Source organism: Lathamus discolor, chromosome 7, assembly GCF_037157495.1.
Source record: "Lathamus discolor isolate bLatDis1 chromosome 7, bLatDis1.hap1, whole genome shotgun sequence".
NCBI lineage: Eukaryota > Metazoa > Chordata > Aves > Psittaciformes > Psittacidae > Lathamus > Lathamus discolor.
In genome coordinates, this window is record NC_088890.1 from 17,140,758 (window position 1) to 17,162,538 (window position 21,781).

Here is a 21,781-nt window from a genome sequence, read left to right on the forward strand (position 1 = left end):
ATCAGCACCAGCCCCTGTGCGCATCCCTATTGCACAGAGATGCTTGCCTGTGTGACCCTCAGTCCTTGTATTCCAGTTCAACCAGTCTTAGCAAAGACACTGGGGATGGGAGCAGGGAAGGGACAGCAGAAGTGGCTGTGGAGGAGTTGTGATTTACACTAACAGGGAACTCCATCTCCATGCTCCCACTTCTCTAAGAGATGGGCATTAAGCACCCAGGAGCACAAACCCCACCGTGCTGCACAGGAGGAGCAGAAACAGCGGGGATGTAGCCATGCCCTGGTCAAGCGCAGCCTCGTGATGGTCACTCACCCACTGCCCTCCGTATCCGAGTGTTCTCCTCCCCTCCATCCAGCAGGGCTGTGAGCTTTTCCACGCTGAAGGAGGGTGTTTGCCTCTCACTGGCAAGGTCGGGATTCACAGCACCAAGGGCTGAGCCCTGTGAGTACTTGCGGGTCTCCAGCAAAGCCATCCTGGAGGCTGCTCTGCGAAGGGATGGGAGCTCCTTAAGTGCTAGCCCCCCTTCAGTGGGTGATTGATGGAAGTGTTGGGTACAGGGAGGAGCAGTTTTAGTAGGTTGGCTAAGGTGGTTGGCACCGGCACAGGGGTTGCGTGAATACTGAGGCACTGTCTTGTCCTCATTGCAGCGGTATGGACAATAAAAATCTAGGGCACTTCCAAGTGCTCAAAATGCAGGGCTGGTGATACCATTGTAAAACATAAAGCCTTTTTCTTTCACCAGTCCGTCCCCAGTATTTTATGACAAGTCACTGCCGGAACGCCCCACAGCCATGTGCTAACGCTTAAGGGGGTTCCTGGCCTATGGGTGCCGAAGAGGCTCCTGGACCTGTGCTCGCAGTCCTGGCAGCTCTGCCCGTGCTGCCTTGATCCTGCTTTCCGTGGGGCTCAGCTTTACGTTAACTCCTAACCTTTTAATTCGCGTGTCAGCAGGATTTGTTACGGGATGCCAATAAAGTAGCGGTGTGCAGAAAACAAAGTAGATTTCCCCCCTGAAGAGGCTGCCTGCCTTCCCGAGCTACTTTTAATACTGCGAGGAATTTAAACTCTGGAAACTCTCGCAGATATGTTCTTAATCCCTGCCTTTTTGCTGCCCAGAACATTAATGTATTATCCTGGGAGGGGGGAAAGCCTCAAAGCTGATTGGGGTAAGATTGGGGTAACCCACACCTACCCTTGAGCCGCTCCAGGAAGCGCCGGGCTCGGTGCTGGAGCACCGGAAGGATTCAGCCGCCAGCTCCCTCTTCAGTGAGGCTGCGTAAGGAACCCCCCCCCGGTGTGTGCCCGCTGTGTTCCGACACGAACCCCACGTACCCCGTTCCATGCTCCCTCCGGGGAGCCACATGGCTGCTGCTTACCTGTGCGGGCTCTGCCTGCCAGTGTCCCCCCGCGGGGACCTTGTCCCTGCGGGCAACGGAGCTTGACCCGTCCCATGGGTGTTCCTGCGGGTGTGCGGCGGCGTGCTGGAGCCGACCTCTGCAGGCAGCGGCCCGGGAGCCTGCTAGGATCTTCCCGTAGGAAAACCCCACAGCAACCGGTGCCGAGAGGGCTGGAGCCTCCCTGCTCGATAACGCCGTTCTGCTGACCTCGCGTCAGGCTATCTGCGCACTGCAGGCTGCGCTTCTGGCTCCTTTTCTCCCGGTATTTTTAATTAGTACTTCTGTTTGTAGTCTGCTCGGGCCGGAGGAGAGCATCCCGCGGGTGCTCACCGCTCCTTGCCTCTGGGTTTGACTTGCTCAGGGTTTTCCCAGCTTAGTTACGGCACTTCCCTAAGCCCTGCCTGCTGTTGGGGATGCAAATCAGGACGTTGGGGAATGTGTCTCACAGGCTAAGACATGCGGGGGGGCAGACGAAGGTTGCCATGGGGTGCTTGCTGCTTTCATCTCCGTCCATCCTGAATCTGCTGCATTATATCTTGGTGTCTGGTGCGGGGCAGGAGCTGGCAACTCATCCCACCCGGCTACAGCAGGAGGGGAGTCCCTCCTGCCCACGCTTCATTGCCGAGTCTGTGCTGCTGCTTCAGACCTGCTTGTCTCCCACTGGAAATCGCTTCGTCAGGGAAGGAGACGGAGCAGGTGGGATTCACTGAACCGCAGGGGTGCTTTAACGTGGGAAGCTGAGCAAAGGATGGGAAATCAGATGTAGTTTTGCATATCTGTCATCGTTTTAAGCTTCAGCCTGAGTGAGCCAAGCCCAGCAGCCATGAAGAGCAACAATAAATCAGAGCACCTGACTGTAATGCAATGAGTGTGCTCACGGGCTTGGTGTGTTAGGGATGAATCTGCTAGATTAAAGATGCTGTGTGGCTCCATCACCCTGCCAGAGCAATAGGGACATACTGCTTGGTATCCCGGTCCATGCTGCACAGCATCACTTCCTATGGTGTCTCAGGGTTGTCAGCACTTGTGAGGCAGTAGCTTCTTTCTGAAGTTTTCTGAGGGCTTTCTCTATTTGCTCTGCTGTTTCCTTCTGCCAGTGTCAGAAGTGCTGGGCCTTGTGCTTCTTGAGTGCTGTTCGCCATTGCCGAGGCAGTAATGAGTCAGACAGCAAAACATAAGGGTTCGCTGATAGGAAATTCCACTGCAGCAAACTGTCTGTGAGCACTTCAGGAGTAAATGCATAGGAAAAGAGACCTCAGCATGACCTGGATAAATTGCAAAGCTGGTATTGAAAACTCTGGCAGTAAGAAGAAATTCAGGCAATGGGGAAGTTTGTGCATAGCTAAAACGCAGTGTACTTTAAAGAGCAGAAATGAGTATTTCTTACTCTCTTCTGCAGAAGAACTGTCACAATACGGGCAGCTGCCGTTGACATCTGTGCACGAAAGGAGGTGTGTGGTTAGTGGTAAGCAGTCCTGGGGCATAGCCCATTGAAACCTCCCCAGCTGGGGCTGTGGAAGGCTGATAAAGCACTTTACATAAAGCCCTGCCTGGGTCCCTGGTCTCACGTCTCGCCAAAGGCCACGCTCTGCAGTGAAGACCTTTCCCTTTGTGTGGTTTGTGCCAGGAAGTGAAGTGTGTAATCTGCTGTGGTAGGACAACCAGTGAGCTATTGTTGTAAGCAGCAACAATGTGGGAAGATGTTGAGTCAATGAGCCCTTATCCCTGATGATGAGCTGACTGCCCATACCAGTGCCACAGGGTGCAGAGCATTGGGAATACCATGTACCACCCGGTGTGGCAATCCCAGCAGATACCTGGTGCCAGAGAAATGTGTTTAGTGCTGCTAAAATGCTTTCAAAATGTTAAAAAACAATGAAGTGTCAGGATTCCCTTTCAGTTCAAATCCAGATGTTCAAATTAAACCCAGGGACAACGTGTTTCCTGGGCTTCGTAGGTCTTACCCTGCCAGGCAGTTGGGCATCTGTGGCCAGACAGAAATCAAATGTATGGAAGTTTCAGTGCACAAAGCCTGATTCCACAATGCTCGCGCCCTTAAACTGTCAGCAAATTGAGATAAAGTCTGGAGATGAGCAATGGGTGCAGCATTGGGGCAGATGATGAAAAGAGTGTGTTGATGAGTAGGTTAACACAGCACTAACAAAGGAGTTGCTGTTGGACTTCACTGATCTTTATGTTCAGTTTATTTGGCTGTTGTCTGCTTGCATCTTCAGAGCTTCTTCAGTTCCTCGTGGAAGAGAGCAAAATATACCTTCATCGTTTAGTTTATTTCTTCACAAGTGCCCACATTAAACAGAGTCAGTTGAGTTGTATGACATACAATTTTATATAACTATAAACACCAACACAGAAAATAGACTACACACCACACAGGCAACATACACAGTGCAAGTAACTGTCTTCCATCAATACTCTGATAATCTGTATCTCCTGGATACACCACATTTATTCAGGAATGTGTTTCAGGGACATAAGGAAGAATTCATTTAAAAGAAAAAGAAACACAGATACCCCAAAATCTTCCTGGTGATGCCTACACTGATGATACCACCTCCATGCTGCCATGAAGCACAAGAGCATGGCATACAACCAGAGTTGTACAAGCTCTGGTCTGAGCCCAGGTGGTTCCCAGTTCACAGGGGTGGAAAAGCTGTGTTGGAAGATGCTTGAGCAGTAAAAGTGTCATTTCCCATGTGCTGTTACGGAGGGCTGAAGCCAGTGGTGAAGCACCGTGTGTCCTGCTATGTGCCATGGGGCTGCCACAGCCTGCCCTGGCCCCATGGGAGCTGCCAGTGGCCGGTTTGGTGGGTTGGTCAAGTGTGTGGATGTGTGGCTGGGTCCCAGCTCACAGCCTGCAGGGTCCTGGTGAGCTCAGGGTCAGGGCTTTCTGCTGCCTCTCCACTGCTGTAAGGGATTCTTGTGGCTCTGTTAGCTCAGTCTGTGTTAGGACAGTGTGACCTCGTCCTCCGTTTCCCTTCTGGACGTGCACTGAAAATGACCCAGACGCCCCTTAGCAATGACTGACTGCACTGGAGTGCAGCCCCACTTTGTGCTTGGTGCACACCACGTCGTAGGGAGGCACCTTGATTATTATTACTATTTCCAGATAATGTTTTTATACTCGAGAAGATCACAGCAAAATGTTTTCAACCGTGTCAGCGCTGATCTGAGTGTTCAGCCTACCGTTACTGGATGGCTCCCACCTGATGACTTGCATAAACGCCCCTGTCCCAGCCCGGGTGAACTGATAACACTGATTTCACTGGTGCATATGGAGTGATAGATTGCATTCCCATATGTGGCAAAATTACACATTCATTTGCTGTATTTTTATGAGCTCTTTGATCAAGGTTACTTTATCTTTGCTGTAACCCCTCACAAAACCCCAGCACAGCAATTCTGGCTTGTGATTTAAACCGATTTTATCTGTGGAGCATCATGCAGCATTCTTTACAGCTGTGTGCAAGCATCCTTAGCAACACACTTTTTTCTTGGGGAAATTTGGCCTTTTCCCCCGAAAAAATGGTTGATGCTGCTTCTTCCACATCATAACCTATAAGAAAAGCTTCAGAGTTAGAAAGGACATCATTGATCCTTTTAGATCTTGTTTGACCCCATAGTGACCATGTGCACTGGATGATGAGAAAGGGCCTTAAAAACTACCTTAGAGACAGTGCTGTGAGATGGGGCTCTCAAGGACTGAAACTGAGCTAAGGGCTCTTATAGTTGCAAAAGCCCCATACCTCTATCACTGCTCTCAGCACGTGATGTGGCTGAGGTATTTTACTCAATCTGCCAGGTTGAGCAGCATCCTTCTGAAATGAAACACCCCACTGGACCAGGGAGATTAGGGAATGGATTAATAACTTTTTAGTAAATATATGGTAACTGCTGAGTTTCCCTTGATTTACTTGTGGATACACTGAAGATGTGTAGATATTGTTTAACCAGGTATTACCTTCCCAGCTAAGTCCGTTGGGGCTTGCCATCCAAGAGCCAGTGTAAAGGCAGTTGGTAAGTTATGCTGTTTAGGCTTTGAGTCAGGGCTGATGTGAGAAGCAAGAAGATGAGATATTCCTGAAGGTGCAATTTTAGCTCTAGATGTGGACACCTCAGGGCATAACCGTGACAGGCTCTTTCCATACATGGTGCAAATGCACCCCCTATCTCATAGAACCACAGACTGGTTTGGATTGGAAGGGACCTTAAAGCCCATCCAGTTCCAACACCTTCCACTAGATTGTTCTAAGCCCCATCCAACCTGGCTTTGAGCAACCTATCTCAGCTTTGCCGTACCAGTAGCAAGATTTTTAGCTTTGTAAGGTGGCAACTGAAATGAGGCAACTCTGACCTCTGGAAAAGGGGATAAGAAGCACTGACAGGTTTGCATCAGTACCTAATGCAATCAGTAGCACCTCTTCATCACAGGATGGTTTTTTGTGGGTTCCTGTGGTAGCTCATGTCCAGCCGCTGGATGAGGGGCTGGAGCTCAGTAGTTCAGGGGTAAGAAGCAGTTTGTCTGTCTGCTACATCCATGGGGATCTGCTGCCTGGTCACTGCACACTTCCATGTACACATATGCTGAAAACATCCAGCCTTTGCTTTCTCACAGAGCATTTGCCTCCCACTTGGGATGCTGATAGTATAGCCTGATGTATTTCCTGGCTGAGTGTGGAACTGCCTAAATAGCTCTTTTCTAACAGGTTTGAGATGCAGTTTAAAGGTGAAGAACAGTTGCACCTCCTGTGCTGCATTGGTCTGGGCACACAGAGGTTGACTTTTCTAATAGTATGGGTGTGCTGCTGGGACACAGCCTTAGCTAGGCTTGACTGTGACCCTTGGGAGAGCCACTGTGGTCACCAGGGCTGTTCTCAGTAATGCACAGATTGTCCCTTTTAGTTATCACACCAGGTTTCCAGGAGGTTCCAAACCTGCAGCCACCCTCCTGTCACCCCATGCCTGGTGATCCTGCCTCCAGGAAGAAACAGATCCCCCAAACCATTCCTCTACAGGCTTCCCTGGCTTAAACAGTTGCTGTGACTCTAGGGCTAACCAAGAGTTAGCTGCATGTTAGCATGCACCCACAATCTGAGGGGGAAACAACATTGTTTCTCTCTGCATCTCTCTGTATGAGTACTTCAGTGAATACTGCAGCTTTTCCACAGTGATACCTCCTGGCTGGGAAAACCTTTTTTGTGCCTTCTACTGGAGCGAGTGTTAATAGCCATAGGTAGCCCCAGCGATGTGGCTGTGAATGTCCACCATGTACAGAGATGTCAGAATGTGTGTGTTAGCGCCTGCCTTGGCGGGATCCCTGTTGAGTTTTGGCAGAAGCTACGCTGCTTTCTCATCCCCAGTCACCGTAGATGTTCTTCTCAGGTTTTCCTTGACTTTAATGAATTCTGGTGCATGGTCTTCCTGCTTCTCCTGCTCTTTCTCCAGCTGTAAGAAGGACAAGTCACTGTTATCTGTGCATATTAAAGGACAAAAGTGCATTAGGTACATTAACACAGTAGGCTTCATTATTGAGGGGTGTCCAGTTATTATGGCCCAAAGTTGAAGTATAGAGTACATGGGTGCTCTCTTTTCCCAAGCCATTATACCAGGGCCATGTTCGCCCTGAATCTCTTTCTCTGGCCCACTGAAACATTAATTCATTTTGTTTTCCTCCAGAGAGAATGTCTCCAGCAGAAAAGCAGGGGAGTGCTTCACTTCAGACCTGGTGTGGAGGAGGGAGGAGGACGTTTGAATCCTTCCCAGCAAAGGAGGTCCTGTGAGCCTGGGAAAACCTCTCAGCATTAGGTTATTGTCTAAGGGTAAGTCCTTACAGTGCTTCACCTTTACGTGCAAAGTCTTTGTGGATCTGTCCCTAAACCACCTTTTTTGATTTTCCTGGTTCTTCTCTCAGAGTACTGGGCTTTGGTTTTTCAAGTCATATAGAATCATAGAATAGTTAGGGTTGGAAAGGACCTCAAGATCATCTAGTTCCAACCCCCCTGCCATGGGCAGGGACACCTCACACTAAACCATCCCACCCAAGGCTTCATCCAACCTGGCCTCTTGCCTGATGTTATTGCAAGGGAGCTGTTGTGTCATTAAATAAACTAGTTTCATCCATTTGCAGTGCAAATGGCGGAAGGTAGGACAGGGAATGACTTTATTTTCAGTGGCAACAACCCTGCTTGCTGCTTGCACTGGTTTGGGTAAGAGGAGCAGGGGAATGGCTCTGCTGCTGACAAGCACCTATGCTCAATACTGCTTTTCCCAGGCATATTTTTGGCCAGGGAACACAGCAGGAGCCGCTCCCAAAAGCAGCTTGGGTGTGACTGCAGCACTTCCACAGCCTTTCACCCCTCACTCCAGGATCCTGAGCACCCCTTGTGATGGGTGCAGCAAAGCACACCCCAAAGACACTACTTGGGACCTGGAGGAGACCCAGGGCAAGTGGTGTGTGGTGGGGGTCCTGGGTGAGGTGGTACAAACAAGGTGGATCCCACTGTGAGGATGAAGGTGCTGCAGGATGGACTGTTTCCTCTTTTATGGAGGGGTAGCAAAGCTATACTTTGGCTTGAGCCTCAGCCCACTCATCTCCTCTGTGGTCTGTGCCTCATGCAGGGTCATAAAGATAACCCAAGGATGGCTTGAAACCCCAGTTCTACCTGGTCCAGCCTCTGGTGCCTCTTTAATAGCTCTTTTTCAAAAGGACACTGCAATTTCTTTGCCTCTTCCTCTTCCTTCTTCTTTCTGATAAGCTGGTTTCGCCGTCGGTGCTCGAGCACCCGCTGCAGCTCTGGCTTACTCTCCATGCTCAAACCTCTGTGGATAAAAAGCAGATCAATTAGGGCAAACGAACTAACATCCCATGGGGTGTAGCCACTGACAGCCCAGAAACCCCAAAGCTCTTCTCAGTCCTAAACAGAAAGGTCAGAGACCTGGTCCACAAATCCATCCACGACGTTTTGAGAGTGTTTCCTTACCGCTGGGATGGTTCCTGGGGTTGCTTGCTTTGGGTGGGCAGAGAGTTTGCTTTCCTCGTATGCGGCTTGTGGTGCTGGAAGTCTTGCTAATGCCATTACATCGAGCTTGCAGGGTCGGGTGTGGAAATGGGACCTTCCCTGGCCCTTGCTGTTGCCAGTTTAACGATGTCAGTGCCAGATCGAGCTGCGCTGAGGGCACGGTAAATAAAGACGATTTTTTTCCACCAGCAGGGGTAGTCATTGATCCGCAGGAACTGCCGCGGCGGTCGCATTCCTCCCGTGGGCGTCCCTGCTTTGTGTCAGAGCTGAGGGCTCGCCATCGCCTGGTGACATGGAGAGTTTGGGTCAAGAGCCCAAAATGAAACCTCCTCTCCTGTTAGAAGCCAGAGCTTTTGCGCCTGGCTCCTCTTCAGCTGCCCAACCATCCCAAAGGAAGCGGGGCTGCTCCGAAGCATCTCAGATGGGTAAGGGTTGCTCCAAGCCCTGTTCTGTGAAAGACGGGATCACAGGGAAGGGAACGTGGCAAGGATGTGCAGGCAAGGCGTAAATACATGGTAAAGAGATGGAAGAAGTTCACTAAAGGTGGTGACTTTCTGCCCTGCTGGGCCCCAGCCAGAGAAAAGCAAAACCTGAAACTGCTGGGAAGTTGAACATTTGCTGAATTCAGGGAAGACTTTACTGCAGTTTCACTGAAAAACAGATTATTACGAAGTGGTGAAGACTGCATTGACACATCTATCTTCTGCAACAGCGGCCGGAGTGTGCGCAATGGTGCAAGAAAATACAGAACTGGAAGTAATTGACTGAAGTTGTATTTTTGAGGAGAAGGTGTTGGAGACCCCAAAGCTGTTACGTGCAAGGAGTGGGACCTGACCACTTTCATGGCTGGATTTAACACTTGTTAATATCAATGAGCTGAGAGTATTTACAAGTCCTGTTGTAAAATGTGGGGTGTTTGGTGTTCCTGTGGTGAAGGTCTGTTTTGAAGTGAGGAGGGGACTTACCAATTTCTGTGCTAAGGGCTTGATTTCATCCTTCCAGTGGCATGTTTAGTGATGCTTCTTATTGTAATTTGGGTTTTTTGCTTTATGACAGGATAAAGTTCATGGCAACATCAGTGAAAGTGGCCACAGCATTGGCCCAAGAGGTTTCATGATGGTTTTTCAAGGCAGGAGGAACTAGGATGCTGCAGAAATGCTTTTCCCAAGGCTTAAGAGAAGGCAAACCTGCCTTGGCTTGCTGGAGACCCAGCTTGCAGTGTTGCCTGTGGTTTCATTACTACTCTCTGATTTAGTCAGCCTGTGTTGTGAGTACCCAGAGGTGTTGACTAAGATAAGAGTTTTGCTGCACAAGATGCTGATTTGAGTTGCTTCTCCCTTCTGCTTAAGGGGAAAAAACAATGGCAAAGCAGAAACAGAAGCAAGTCGTAGATCCTTCTCTCTCCCCTTCTGCCCTCTCTTCCTCTACAGTAACAAGCAGCAGGAAGCAAAACTGGTGGATTTGAGAGTGACAAGAAACCAGCGATGATGGGTTATTGTTCACAGTAGGGTTTGTTTCACATATTTGCTGAAGAATATTTTGGAGGCGAGAGTCAAAGTGGCTTTAAACTGATGCCTGAGATGTACAGGACTATAAGTAGAGGGGTCAGGAAGTGCAGGCTGGCTGCAGCAGAGGTGATGGCACAGATAGATGTAACGTGGTGGCAGGTACAGAACTAGAATACAAAGTGATGATGTGCTTTTTGTTTGTCAGTTTCAAGTTCAGCTCAGTCTGATGCCCATGGGGTCTGTACCTTGTCTGTCGCCGTTCCTCTCTGCTCCCTCCATTGCAGGGATTTCTTGATTCCATCACGCTCAGGCTGAAATAACTGCTCTGTGAGATCAAAGTCAGTGCTGATGGGGGAGCCTTTACCCTGAGCAGCATCACCAGGCAGGAGATGGTCACTCAAGCCAGAGTGTTTTAAAAATATCTGGCTGATTTAGTTACCTCTGCCTTGATGTTGGAGAACAGCCTGGGTATGGGCCCTGTAATTCTTCTGATTTTGGGAAAACCAAATCAAACCCAAGCCCAGGCAGTGCCAGTATCGGTTAATGCACCCTGCTGCCAGGCTTGATTGTTTGCTGAGTTAAATGTGTGTCTGGTTCTCGTGATGACTGTATCCTTTTGAAGAGGCTGCACTCCTTTTTAGATGGCCAAAGTGCTATCATGTCACAGTGTTTCAGGGTGTTCAGAAAATGCCAATATAAAGCCAGCAGATTTCTTCCTGTGCTTAAAAGCCTCTGAACTGAATATGCTTTTATTGCACTCATGTTCCAACATTTGCTGCAAAATAATGATGTGATTATAGGTTCTCAGTCACTGATGTAACTTTTCTGGTGTTGTATTTGTACCCCTAAAGACTTAAATTGGGGTGATGGGGTAAGAGGTCAGGAATGTGGATTCTACCCTATCTTTACCTGTTGGATTTTTAGAGAGACAGTGATTAGCTTCCTCTTTGTACAGATTATCTCACCCTGGTGTGTTCCCTTTTGATGTCTCCATCCAATCTGCACCTGTTACTGCGTCTGAGTTGACCTTAAAGCACACAGGAATGCTGTACATTGCTGGGGACTTGGCAAATCAGTGATGGAGACAGAAAACCAGGACCACGGAGAAAACACGTGGGACACCAAGAAAGTGACTGTAGGGATGCCTTGCTTCTTCTGGTGCTTGGGGGATCCAGGCGGGTGGAAATAGCAAGCAGCTCCAAGAAGTGCTAGCTGGTGCTTAGGGGTGAGCAGAGGGCTTTTCATCCTGCTTTTGGTTTGAAACAAACTGTCACAAGAGAATAGAAGAAAGGGCTACAGCAAGTTCTACACTGTGTTTGGTTGAAAGTGGAAGGGTTTACTATGCCCTTCTAACTCACAGGCTGGCGCTGGCACCTGAGCTCTGATGGCTCAGCACTTCCCAGACCGCTCCAGCATCTCTTACCTTTTGTGGTTCATCAGCAGCTCTCTGTGCAGCTCTTGGTGGCTCTTCGAGGCTTTTATAGGATTTAGGAGCTTTTTAGGTTTGATGAGGTCTGGGTTTCCATCTATGTAGTCTGGGTGAGTCAGGATATTCCCACTGTCTGGTTGTTCCCGCTGTATTTCAGTGTACATTGACGCTGGAAGAAAAGAGAGGTGTTTGCATGAGAAGTCTCTCCCTGCTATGGTGTGGGAATCCCTGGAGTTCTCCTCCCCTGCGCAAGACAAGAGAAGAGATGGTGCCTGCCCTGCTGCTCGACACCCGTGTCAGTGTCTGTGTGCACGTGCCTCCATGTGCTGCTGAGGGTTTTTTAGAGGCTTTAAAACATATTCCCTTTGTGTTGTTGATGAGACATTTATTAATTAGATCACTGAAATCACTTGCCAGCTGCTTGCTTTAGTGCCTGTAGTGTTGAGTGCCAAGGATTAATTAATGCAAGATAGGTCTAACTAACACTTGAAACAGCCATGGATGTGGACTGTGCTGAGCTGCGGCTTTGGTCCTCCTGGCTGGGGCTGTCGGTCCCTTAGCACAAGGGGATGCTGTGGGGTTTGAGGGGCTTCTGAAACATGAGCCTGAAGAAGTGCTGCTGTGTCTGAAACCTCTTGTCAAGGAAAGGTTTTGCTGATATCCTGCTGGCCTAATAATCAGGATTGAGCCCAAGGCTAAGAAAAGCATAATTTGCCCATGCAGTATGTGATCATGCTGTAATAATTTGTATGTTGTGGATGTAAGAACAAGAGCCCACTGTTTTGGAAGTGACAGCAACTTGGATTTCAGGCAAACCACGGGGCATGTTCACTCTTTGTATTTTCCAAGTGCTCTATATTTCCCCTTTACAAAAAACCCTATGTAAAGTGAGTGCAAAGCACAAGTTATAAGACAAACAGCATGCAGTGGGCTGTGTCTTTAAATACAGAGCACAGTGGGGTTGCCAACAGTTATTCAGTGTACGGTCTAATCAGGGGCTCAGAAAGAGCAATTTATTCCTGACTATTCACTTGAGCAATTTGGAAGTTTACCAGTAAGAACAAAAAGTCCCAGGAAAAGGGTATAGACAGTTCCATGTCTCCAAGTGTCTTATTACAGTATTTTTAGGGGCCTAGCGTGAAGCTATATGGGTTGGTGGAACAGCAGGGAAAACAGTTGTTCGGTAATGTTGCTTCATTCCCTTATTGCAATCTCATGTATAAAAGGAATAAAGCCCTTTCTTTTAAAGCAGAAATCAATAAAACAGAAGGCAAGAGAAAGCAGGCTAGGTTATTCTTTCATAGTCAGTAAGTACTTATCAAATGTGAAGTGGATTGCAATCAAACAGAATTGTGTAAGAATACTGCTGAAGAAATGACTCAATATCAAACAACTTCTCATTGAACGTTAATGTGGGCAGTGCCCTACTGCTTGGGGAACAAAGGAGAACAAATCAGCCCATTACACAAGTGTAATTGGGGTGAATAGTTCGGTACATATTTAAAGGGCGCTTGGAAGCTGGAACCGGTTCTTTCTTGTATCGAGTTATTTTCCTCTAGGATCACAGATCAGTGGTGGCAGAGGGAAGGTGGTGTGGTTTGATGTTTGTTTGATGGCAAGTGCCAAGCTGACTCAAACGCCTGCAGGGCCGGACTCCACAGGTTGAAACTGGGGGCTCAGCATTGCCTTCCAGAGGGATGCAGGGATTGAAGAACAGCCAAGGGTTAAGGCAGCACAATTTCATGGCTGATTTTTGTTGGATGAAAGCCAGGCTCTGAATAATAAGAAAACATGTTCTTTTTTTTTTCTTCTACTTCCCTTTTTTGGTCTTTTTTTTCACAGGAGAAGAGGCAGACAAAAGCCAAGGAAGGAAGGTACAAAAGCAAAGGTTTGTTTTGGCATGAATGAAATGAATGAGCTCCCATTTGAAATGGCAAAGCAATGTCTTCATTCTTCAAACAAAAAAGTTTCTCCATGGAGTAACTTTAATAAAATGATAGGTGTTTTTAATGGAAACACCATTTCTGGACAGCTGTAGTGACAAACTAGCCTCAGCGTCACTGTGATGCCCTGCTGCCCTTTTCCTGCTGTTCCTGTTCTATCATTTAGATCAAAGCTGCCTCCAGTGAGAGAGATGCTTGCACTTGCTGTGTGCTGGATACCAAATCCTGCTGCACATCAGAAGAGCTGGGGGGTATTGGTATTGATCCTGGATTTGTCCATCCTAAATCTGCCTGTTGTGCTGTGCCAGGGGATAATGCAACATGCAGTGAGCGAGATACTGTAAATGGCTATAACTCTAGTAACTTCGGTGGCTTTCTTTCTATGTGGTGTAGTTCATGGGCCCTGCTGCTAAGATCTACTAGCTCTTGGGGCACTGGTGTAGCACTGCTACTGATAAAGTGCTGTTTTCCCCTTCCTCCATGATGTGTTTCCTTTTGTAGCTCATGAGAGTCCCTTCTTCCCTACTTCCAAGACCCAGATCCCAGGAGATTTGCTTGGGGCAGGCTGTCCCACATCCACAATAGGGCTAATACCCAGTAGTGTACAGTGCTATCCAATGTGTTATCCAACCCTTCAGGTTGGTCTTGTGCTATTTCCACCCCCCAGACACACAGGATGATCACAAGCTTCTCCCTACCACCTTTTCCTCCCACCAGCTTGGGAGACCCTCTGCTTATGCAGCATTTTGGAGGAGCACCGTGGTGAGGCTGGAGGTTTTGAATCAGTCAACACAGTTATTTCCAGACTGCAGCAATCTAACGCTATTTACTGGAGGCAGATGGGGAGCTTTTCCCTGAAACCAGTATAATTGAAGAAGGGAAGGAAGAAGTGGGAAGAACTGAAGCTGACTGGAAGCATTTCTGGCCAGGGCTGTCAAATCAGTATGCACAAGTCCTCACAATGAGTGCAATTTGCCTGAATGATGCTGCAAGAGCCAGGACACAGCAGGTAGCTCTGAGCTTGCTTTTCACTGTGCTAGATGTGTCTAGGGGTGTGCAGACACCAGCCTCGAGGGTTTGGCTCATATTGCTGCCCTGGGGACAAAGTCAAAGCCTTGACGTTGTCCCTAATAGGGACTGCAAGGAGCCTTGAACCTCGTTACAAAACCAGCATTTTAAACCTTCAGAAGACCTTAGTCTGGAACAATTCAAGGAATGCCTTCATTTTCATCGAGCAGGAAAAGAAAAATGAGAATGTAAAAATCTTGGTGCATCTGAAACATGGCTTGGGGTCATGCTGGGAATAAGGACAGGGCGTCCTTTCTGCTGCAGGTTGGCAGATAGGGACCCAGTGCAAAATGTTTGTCCTGTAGGTCTGTCATCTTCAAGACCTGATGTAATTCATGTCCCTGTAAGGGGAGACAGACTGCTATCAGGCTGCTTTTTCTCATTATTTATAGTGCTGTAGGTATAAATCAAGCCAGGTCTCTGCAGTGGGTTTACAGCCAAATGTCTGTTTTTTCATGATTCAGCCGTAGATCAATGAACAAGGCTCTGCTCTCGCACCTCTTTGGCCACCATCATAAATCAGCAAAAGGTGTTAGACATTTTTATATTGTTCTTGGCAAGATATGAACAACAAAAAATACATGTGCATTATAATACCCTCTGCTGTACTCAGAAAAACAGCGTGACCTTTTAAATACATCTCCTTTGGAGTGTTGCTTATAAAACGTAGCTGTGTTTGCTTCAGCTTACTCAGTCTTTTGCTTGTTTTTGATTTTCCCTTTCCTCATTTCTAGAAGCCTGAGGCTTCTAGGAAAGGTGCCTTACGGGAGAGTGGCCAAAGTGACTTGTCTGTAAGGAAAAAGCAAGGCTGCCTGGATGAGGAGGCCAGAGCCGCTGGCAGATATGTGGACTTTCATCTCTACTCCCCCTTAGCTGTGAAACGAGCTCCCAGTCTTGATTAATTTTATGGGACACTCCACAGGGAGTATTAGTATCTTGGAGGTGTCCCAGGCCAGCCACCCTCTGTCTCCAGGGTGTGGGACTGGCTAGAGGAGAAAAGTGACATTGTAGCATCTTGGTCAATTCTGACCTAAAGCAAAGCCCAAATTCTTGCTCAGACCACCTGGAAATGCTTATAAATCCCCCACTTCCTGTGAAACTTGTGATAAAAATGCACAGTCTGCAATCCTGGGGCAAATTATTTACACCTCTTACTATACTCAGCTCCAATATTTTGGGGCACAGGGTAGCAGGCAGGTTTTGTGCAACATTAATTTCCTTTGAAAACCTGAATGTTCCAAATAATGCATTAAATATACCCTGCTAGGAACATAAAACACAATGGGCTGCTTGGACTGGCTCATGCCCAGGGATGGGCATTGGACACAGGTGCTTGGTCACGGCCAGAGCTGAGCTATGCTTCCCTTTGCTGCTGCTGCTCTTTGGTTTTCCCTGACTTGGAGGATGTGCCCTTCACAGAGCATTTATTTAGGATGAAGTGATTTGTCTGTTCTTGGTGGGTTGCCCTGTGAGCCCCTCTGCATCCAGACTGTGTGCCTTGTGCTGCTCCCTGCGCTGCAGCTGGCAGCCTGTTCCACCATCCTGTTGGGATGGAAATAATCCTCAGGAATGTTAAGGGGATTAACAACAGCCTTGGAAAGGGCAGGTAACCACAGGGGTCCAGCTCTGCTTACAGCTGCCTGCATGGCTCCAGCCTGTTCTTCACAAAGGGAAAATCAAAAGAGATTGAAAACAAAATTAATCCAAAGCTGTTGGGTGGAGGTCTGGGCTCCTCTCAACTTGTGACTGCTTGGGAGAACGGGGCTGCAGCAGTACACCCCCAGTTTTTGCTGACACTGCTCTTTGTGTCAGTACTTCACTTTATCTGAAATCTATAAAGCAAACGTAGTTCACAGTCTTTTATTTCTGCTATCTGTGTCGTTTAAGGACTGATTTTCCACCTTGAGCATCTCAGGGCAGATGATGACCAAACTGCTCTTGTTAAAATGTACTGTATGGGCATCCCTTCCTGGGCAGAGATGGGCCTCTGTGAAGTGCCATCCACATAAAAACAGGCAGCAGGCTTTATTCTGCAAATGGGATTCAAGCTCAGAGGATATTGCACTTTGTAAATTCTGCAAAACCCTTTTAAGGTCCTGTTACTTGGTAGAAGGGATGAGACTGAGCAACACCTTCAGGACACCCAGGGTCAGAGCTCTGGGTCTGGGTTTGTAAAACCACTGACTCTAGGGACTGTTTTCAGGGCAGAAATGATCACTTAAAACTGGCTACAGAGAAGAACCTCTGGTTTTCTGGATGCCTGGAGTTTATTCATGAATGCGTCTCTTCTAAAGAACCAACAGATTAAGGAAGGGCTGCTGAAAGAAGCTGGTCATACACATCCTACAAGTAAAACCAACACATAGCATGGGTCAGCAGAGCCGGTTTGAGCTGTTTAGACAAGGAACCTGAGCCTAGGAAATGTCGTGAGTTTCTGACACATTTAACTGCAATCATGGGGAAGCCTTTCCTTTTCTGGACTATGGCATCCGCTCCCTGGGGAGCCCTCCTTTCCCCAGGATGAGGGTTCCTGGAGGGGAACAGGAGAGGGCATGGGATCTTTTAACTAGCCTCAGCTCCTTTTAAGCACTGATACACACACACTTCTATCTGTTAACTAAAAGTTGAGATTGGAGTTTTTTTCATTTTAGAACATGAGCTTTCAGTCAATGCATTTTCACTGGCTGACGTGGAGCTGAGGTTTAGTCCTATACCTTTGCCCATGAGCGTGTAATAGCAGAAAAAGTCCCTCTGTATTTTAAGACTTACAAATAATGAAGCTGAAAGTTTGTCATTTTGGATTCTGGAATTGATGGGGTTTGCTAATTTGTGTGATTTTCCTAATGTTAATTGTAATTCAGAAACACAGCTGGGGTTGGCATCATGGGACAGGGAAACAATTGTATGTCTGTCTCTGTGAGCCCCAAAGCTTCATGTGGCCAGAGCAGCTTCTGGGTGTGCAAGGATCTCCTGCTGGGAGGACAAGAGGTTTGACCTCAAACCTGGGCATTTGATTTTGGAAGCTGCTTTCTGCATGGTTGATAGGTTGAGGGTAGAGTAAGGCAACCAGATGCCAGCTTTAGAGGGTCGGGTCATAGAATCATGGAATGGTTTGGGTTGGAAAGGACCTTAAAGCTCATCCAGTTCCAACCCCCTGCCATGGGCAGGGACACCTTCCACTAGAGCAGGTTGCTCCAAGCCCCATCCAACCTAGCCTTAAATGATGACCCTTAAATGATGCTCTGTGAGGGGAGGCTTGCAGGTCCTGGAAGCCTGGGTGAGTGATGGGTCAGTCCCCACAGCCAAACCTGCAAAACACACTATACTGCCCCAAGTAATCCATGTGTGGCTGCTACACAGTCAAACCCAGAACAAAATACCTGCCATTCCTTCACATTAGCTTAATGACTGCTGTGGCTTAATGCTCTGCTGCTGATGTTAACAACTTGATGCTGTTGTTGATGATGATAATAATAATAGTAATATGGTGAACTCAAAGATTGGCAGATGCTAATCGTTACCTTCCCTGGGTGAGAGGTACCAGCTCCCATCCTCACTGTGATTTTCCTCTCTTGTTCCTGCTGTGCCGGCAGCTCAGGAGCATCTCTTACTGATGGACCTGGCATGCTCCCCCTTGCTTGTCACCAGGCGACCGTATCACCAATAAATGATACGGGTGCTCCGGAAAGGAGGCAAAGAGCCTTTGTCTGCATCTAATCTATACTTTTAAATAATTAAGCAAGGCTAATTCTGGTAGTAATAATGCAATAGGATGAACGTAACTTGATGTGGCTGCCGTGGGAAGCAGTTCCCAGCTATCAACAGGCTGCCTCTGGGCAGCAGGCATTCACACCCTTGGTCCCCTCGCCTTCACTCAGCCTTGGCATTCAGGGATAACCCCCATGAGGTCAAGGAGTCAGAAAGGGAAAGATCCCTAATGGAGATGTGGAATGAAGCAGGGGGACTCAACCTTGAAGCTCCCAGCACTGCTGTCACACTTCACCACTATTCCTGCTCTGCCTCCCTGATGAGCGCATGCTGGGGATGGGGCTACCCACCAGTACAGCCAGTGTTCTCCCACCAGTATAACCAGTCTGCCCAGTCCAGCCACTGCCCCCAGTCCTGCCCACCCTTGCTGAGCACCATGCCAACCTAAGGGGGCCACAGAGCGGGCACTGGGCTCAGCCTGGACTGCTCATACAGCACCTTCCACCATCACCCCAAAATGCAAAGGATCCCAGGTGTCACCGTGGTCACCCACTGAGCTTTGCACTCACACACGTGTGTTTGAAGGAGAGGAATCCAGGCAGGCCTGGGGCTAGCTGAACTCTCTGGTTTGCAGAAGTTACTGGTTCCCCCTTTTGGGTTGGGTAACGCTGGAAGCGCTTGTACAGTCAGGCAGCGGCAAGCTCCCCTCTGCCTGCAGGCAGGCAGGATTGGGTGTGCTGGTTAATCATTTCATTTAATTACCTTGGACTGTGATAAGCAAAGATAACAGGGCTGGGATCCCACTCTGTTAGCAATCACCAAGGGACGTCAGTCCCATGCCTTTCACAAGCAGAATGTTTAGTTTTGTTAAGCAGTGACAGATGCTTAGCAGTCTTTCTCCATAATCACAAACCTACTTTTAATATCTCATCAAATATTTGCCCTGCATATTTGCCTGCCTATGATAGAGACATGCATCAATCATTAATGAATGTTTTAAGCTAGCTCAAAGGTATTTTGTGGAATGCAGAGAAAATCCTCCCACATTGAGTTGCAGGGACTGTGTTAGCAAGTGCCCCCTGTCCAGCAAAATGACTCTCCAAGAAGGTTTGAATTGCAGCTAAGGGAATTCCTGTGGGATACAGGTCCATTTTGAAAGGCAGAAGCAGAAGGGAAGCTTCTCCATGAGCTACTGAACTATTAAAGTAACATAATATCTCAAATAACATTTAAACCAGGGTCCAAAGTCACTGTGTTTAACCATGTACACAGCACAGACTAATCCCATGGGGGCTTCCTACAATGGGGAGCCAGCAGAGAAGGGGGGACCCCCTGGCGCAGCTCAGGGGTGCTTGGGGCTTACCTGATTTCCGCAGCGTGGCCTTGGAGAGCCCGGGGGGCAAGTGTTGCCCCGTGCCCCATGACATGGCTCTGCTGCTGCCCGGCTGCACTCACACCTGCAGGACTTATGGCCAGGTCCAATGGAGCTGCCCGGTCTCTCCAGTGGGAGCAGGGATGGAGTCACGTGGAGGTGGCTGCTGCCCTGGTGCTCCCTCTCCGCCGCTGTCACCACCCCACAGGGACCATGCTGAGGGCTGCAGTTTGCCCGTCAGCAACCGGTGCCCACTCTCTCTGCCACCCTCCAAACTTGCTCCCTTTGCTTCTCGTTGTCAGACGATGTTTTCCCGGGATGGATGAACAAGGTAATAGTTTCCCCCCCGCAAAAGCAAACAGTCCTGTGCATGCCCAGCACTGCTGCCAGTGCAGAGTCTGTGCTCCACGGAGGACGGTTCCTCCTAAGTGTGCCTTCACCACGCTCCCAGAGAAATCAGATCACCCCAGAGGAAGCCGCACGCCCACACTCTTTAGCAACCACTGCAACAGCCAAGCCTGGCACCGGGGCAACCGCTCCAGTTATCGTGATCATTCCCTGGTGTGTTGCAACACCCTGTCATCTTCCAACTGCTGCAGGTCCAGGGGGAGCAGTGGCTGCACCCCATAAGGAAGGGGATGCAGGGGGAGCAGCAGCCCCTGAGTGGGGTTACAGGCATCCTGGTGGCACCAGGGCTGTGTGATGCTGCTGCATCACTCTGCCAGATCTCACCCTGCTGAGATGCAGCATTGGGCATCTTGTCCCCATCCCTGCTGTGGCTGGAGGTATCACGTTTACTGTCCCTGAATTGCCATGGCCTGTGAAAACAGAGGCTGCAAAACTGGTGGAGGAGGAGGAGTTAAACCACCCCAGCAGCACCTTTTGGCTCTTAGGTGGGTGCTGCAGTCCAGTTCTGCCCAGGTCACCCTGTGCCAGTCTACAGATGACCAGTGTTTTGGCCTCAGGAGGTGGGCAGGGATGGGATGAAACCATTTCCACCGAGAGGAAAAGGGAAGCTGGGGGCACTGCCATGGTACCCAGCCACATTCACATGCTGCAGCACCCATGGGTGCACACACCATCACAATCATGTCCTGGCCTGATGCTTCCAGCCCTGTGAAGATCTGGAGAATGAGCCGAGGCTGCCACAGGTGTGTGTGGGGGTGCTTATTCACTTATTTTCACCTCTCCACATTTTGCTCCTCTCCACATCCCAGCATTTTCCCTCTTCCCAGCTGTGTTTTCCAGCCAAGGACTCAGCAGCGCTGGGTGTGAAGAGAAGCCCAGCCTCTCCCAACTCTTCTTGCAAAGCCCTCCATGGGGCAGCCAGGGCTGATGGCACTCACCTGAGCCACTGCTCCTGGGCTTCCTGCTCACACTTGGACACTTGGGCTGAAGGGAGTATTCTTTCTGGAAGAAAAGACAAGACAGAAATGGGAAAGGACTGTGCAGGTATTGCTCTGTTACAGCAGATGAAATGCAGGAGACTTTGAAAAATTATAATTATTTTTAATTTCCTGACCAGGAGCTGCTAAATTTAATTGCCTCAGATGCAGGAGATGAGAGGCAGGCTGGTCTGCATTCCCCAGCGTGTGTGGTGCGTGCCTGCATGTGCTTGCACAAGCACGGTCAGCCCAATCCAACCACCTGTGGGATAGATACAGGCAGGGTTTTGAAGATCTCACACAGCTTTTGCCCCTAGATCAAGGATGTGATGGAGGAGAGGGCTTGAAGTGGGGAGGCTGTGCAGTTTGTCTCCTCAAACTGCAACCTGCCTCGCAGCCCATGAGCTTTTTGTGGCTGTGCAGATTCTGCTCACATTACCCACTGCAAACTCCAAAAAACCCTTGACTCAATCTAGAACTGAAAGAGATGGATGTACATCCATATTGCTTCCCTGGGACTGCCTTTAAACAAGCTAAAGCTCAAAACCTGGTATTGTGAGTTCACTGAAGGCATGTCAAAGGGGGGAAAAGAGCATCAATTTAAACATGCTTTGAGCTCCTGAGTGTGGTTGTAGCTGGTAGATGAGGGAGTGGAAGAGGGTTGTGATCCATCAACAGCTGCTGTCGCCTGAGTCAAATACAATGGAAAAAAGCCAGCTAAATTTTATGGATATATTTCTGTCTGACACACACACTAGTGCCTGGCTTGCTGCACATCTGGGCTCCTCTCTGCAAGGAAGTGGGTTTGTGGTGTGCTTACATCCTCCTGTCTTGGAGGACTTTTCATGGCAAAGCTGTTTTTCTAGGAGCTACTTGCACAGCAATTCTCTTCGCTGTGTGAATTGGTAAGCAATTTCACCCTGTGCTTTTGAAT

The 21,781-nt window shown here is 48.7% G+C and overlaps 2 protein-coding genes and 1 long non-coding RNA gene across 6 annotated transcripts in view; 1 reads left to right on the forward strand and 2 right to left on the reverse strand.

The window, feature by feature from the left end:
• ACOX2 (acyl-CoA oxidase 2) overlaps positions 1–1,766 on the reverse strand; it is an 18,102-nt gene extending 16,336 nt beyond the window's left edge. The window contains exons 1-2 of one of the 3 annotated variants that reach the window (XM_065687430.1): positions 1,377–1,766; positions 313–480 (exon numbers count right to left, since the gene is read on the reverse strand). In XM_065687430.1, the coding sequence (XP_065543502.1) occupies positions 313–480; positions 1,377–1,452 (244 nt within the window). In that variant the 5' untranslated portion in view covers positions 1,453–1,766. Of the gene's footprint in view, positions 1–312; positions 486–1,192; positions 1,287–1,376 lie in introns of those variants that run through there. The other 2 variants (XM_065687431.1, XM_065687432.1) reach the window with 2 other exon arrangements.
• On the forward strand, positions 1,309–13,795 carry LOC136018312 (uncharacterized). 2 transcript variants are annotated; one of them, XR_010614348.1, is made up of 3 exons: positions 1,309–1,659; positions 7,092–7,234; positions 8,624–13,795. It is a non-coding gene; the product is annotated as an uncharacterized LOC136018312 (long non-coding RNA). The 2 variants fall into 2 exon arrangements; XR_010614347.1 differs by having other exon boundaries at positions 8,627–13,795.
• FAM107A (family with sequence similarity 107 member A) lies at positions 3,726–19,942 on the reverse strand. The gene is made up of 4 exons (XM_065687435.1): positions 19,454–19,942; positions 11,366–11,540; positions 8,078–8,234; positions 3,726–6,860 (listed from the first exon to the last, which is right to left on the reverse strand). Exons 1-4 carry the CDS (start codon positions 19,515–19,517, stop codon positions 6,753–6,755), a joined length of 504 nt encoding a protein of 167 aa, XP_065543507.1. The 5' UTR covers positions 19,518–19,942; the 3' UTR covers positions 3,726–6,752.
• Positions 19,943–21,781: the final 1,839 nt, after the last annotated feature.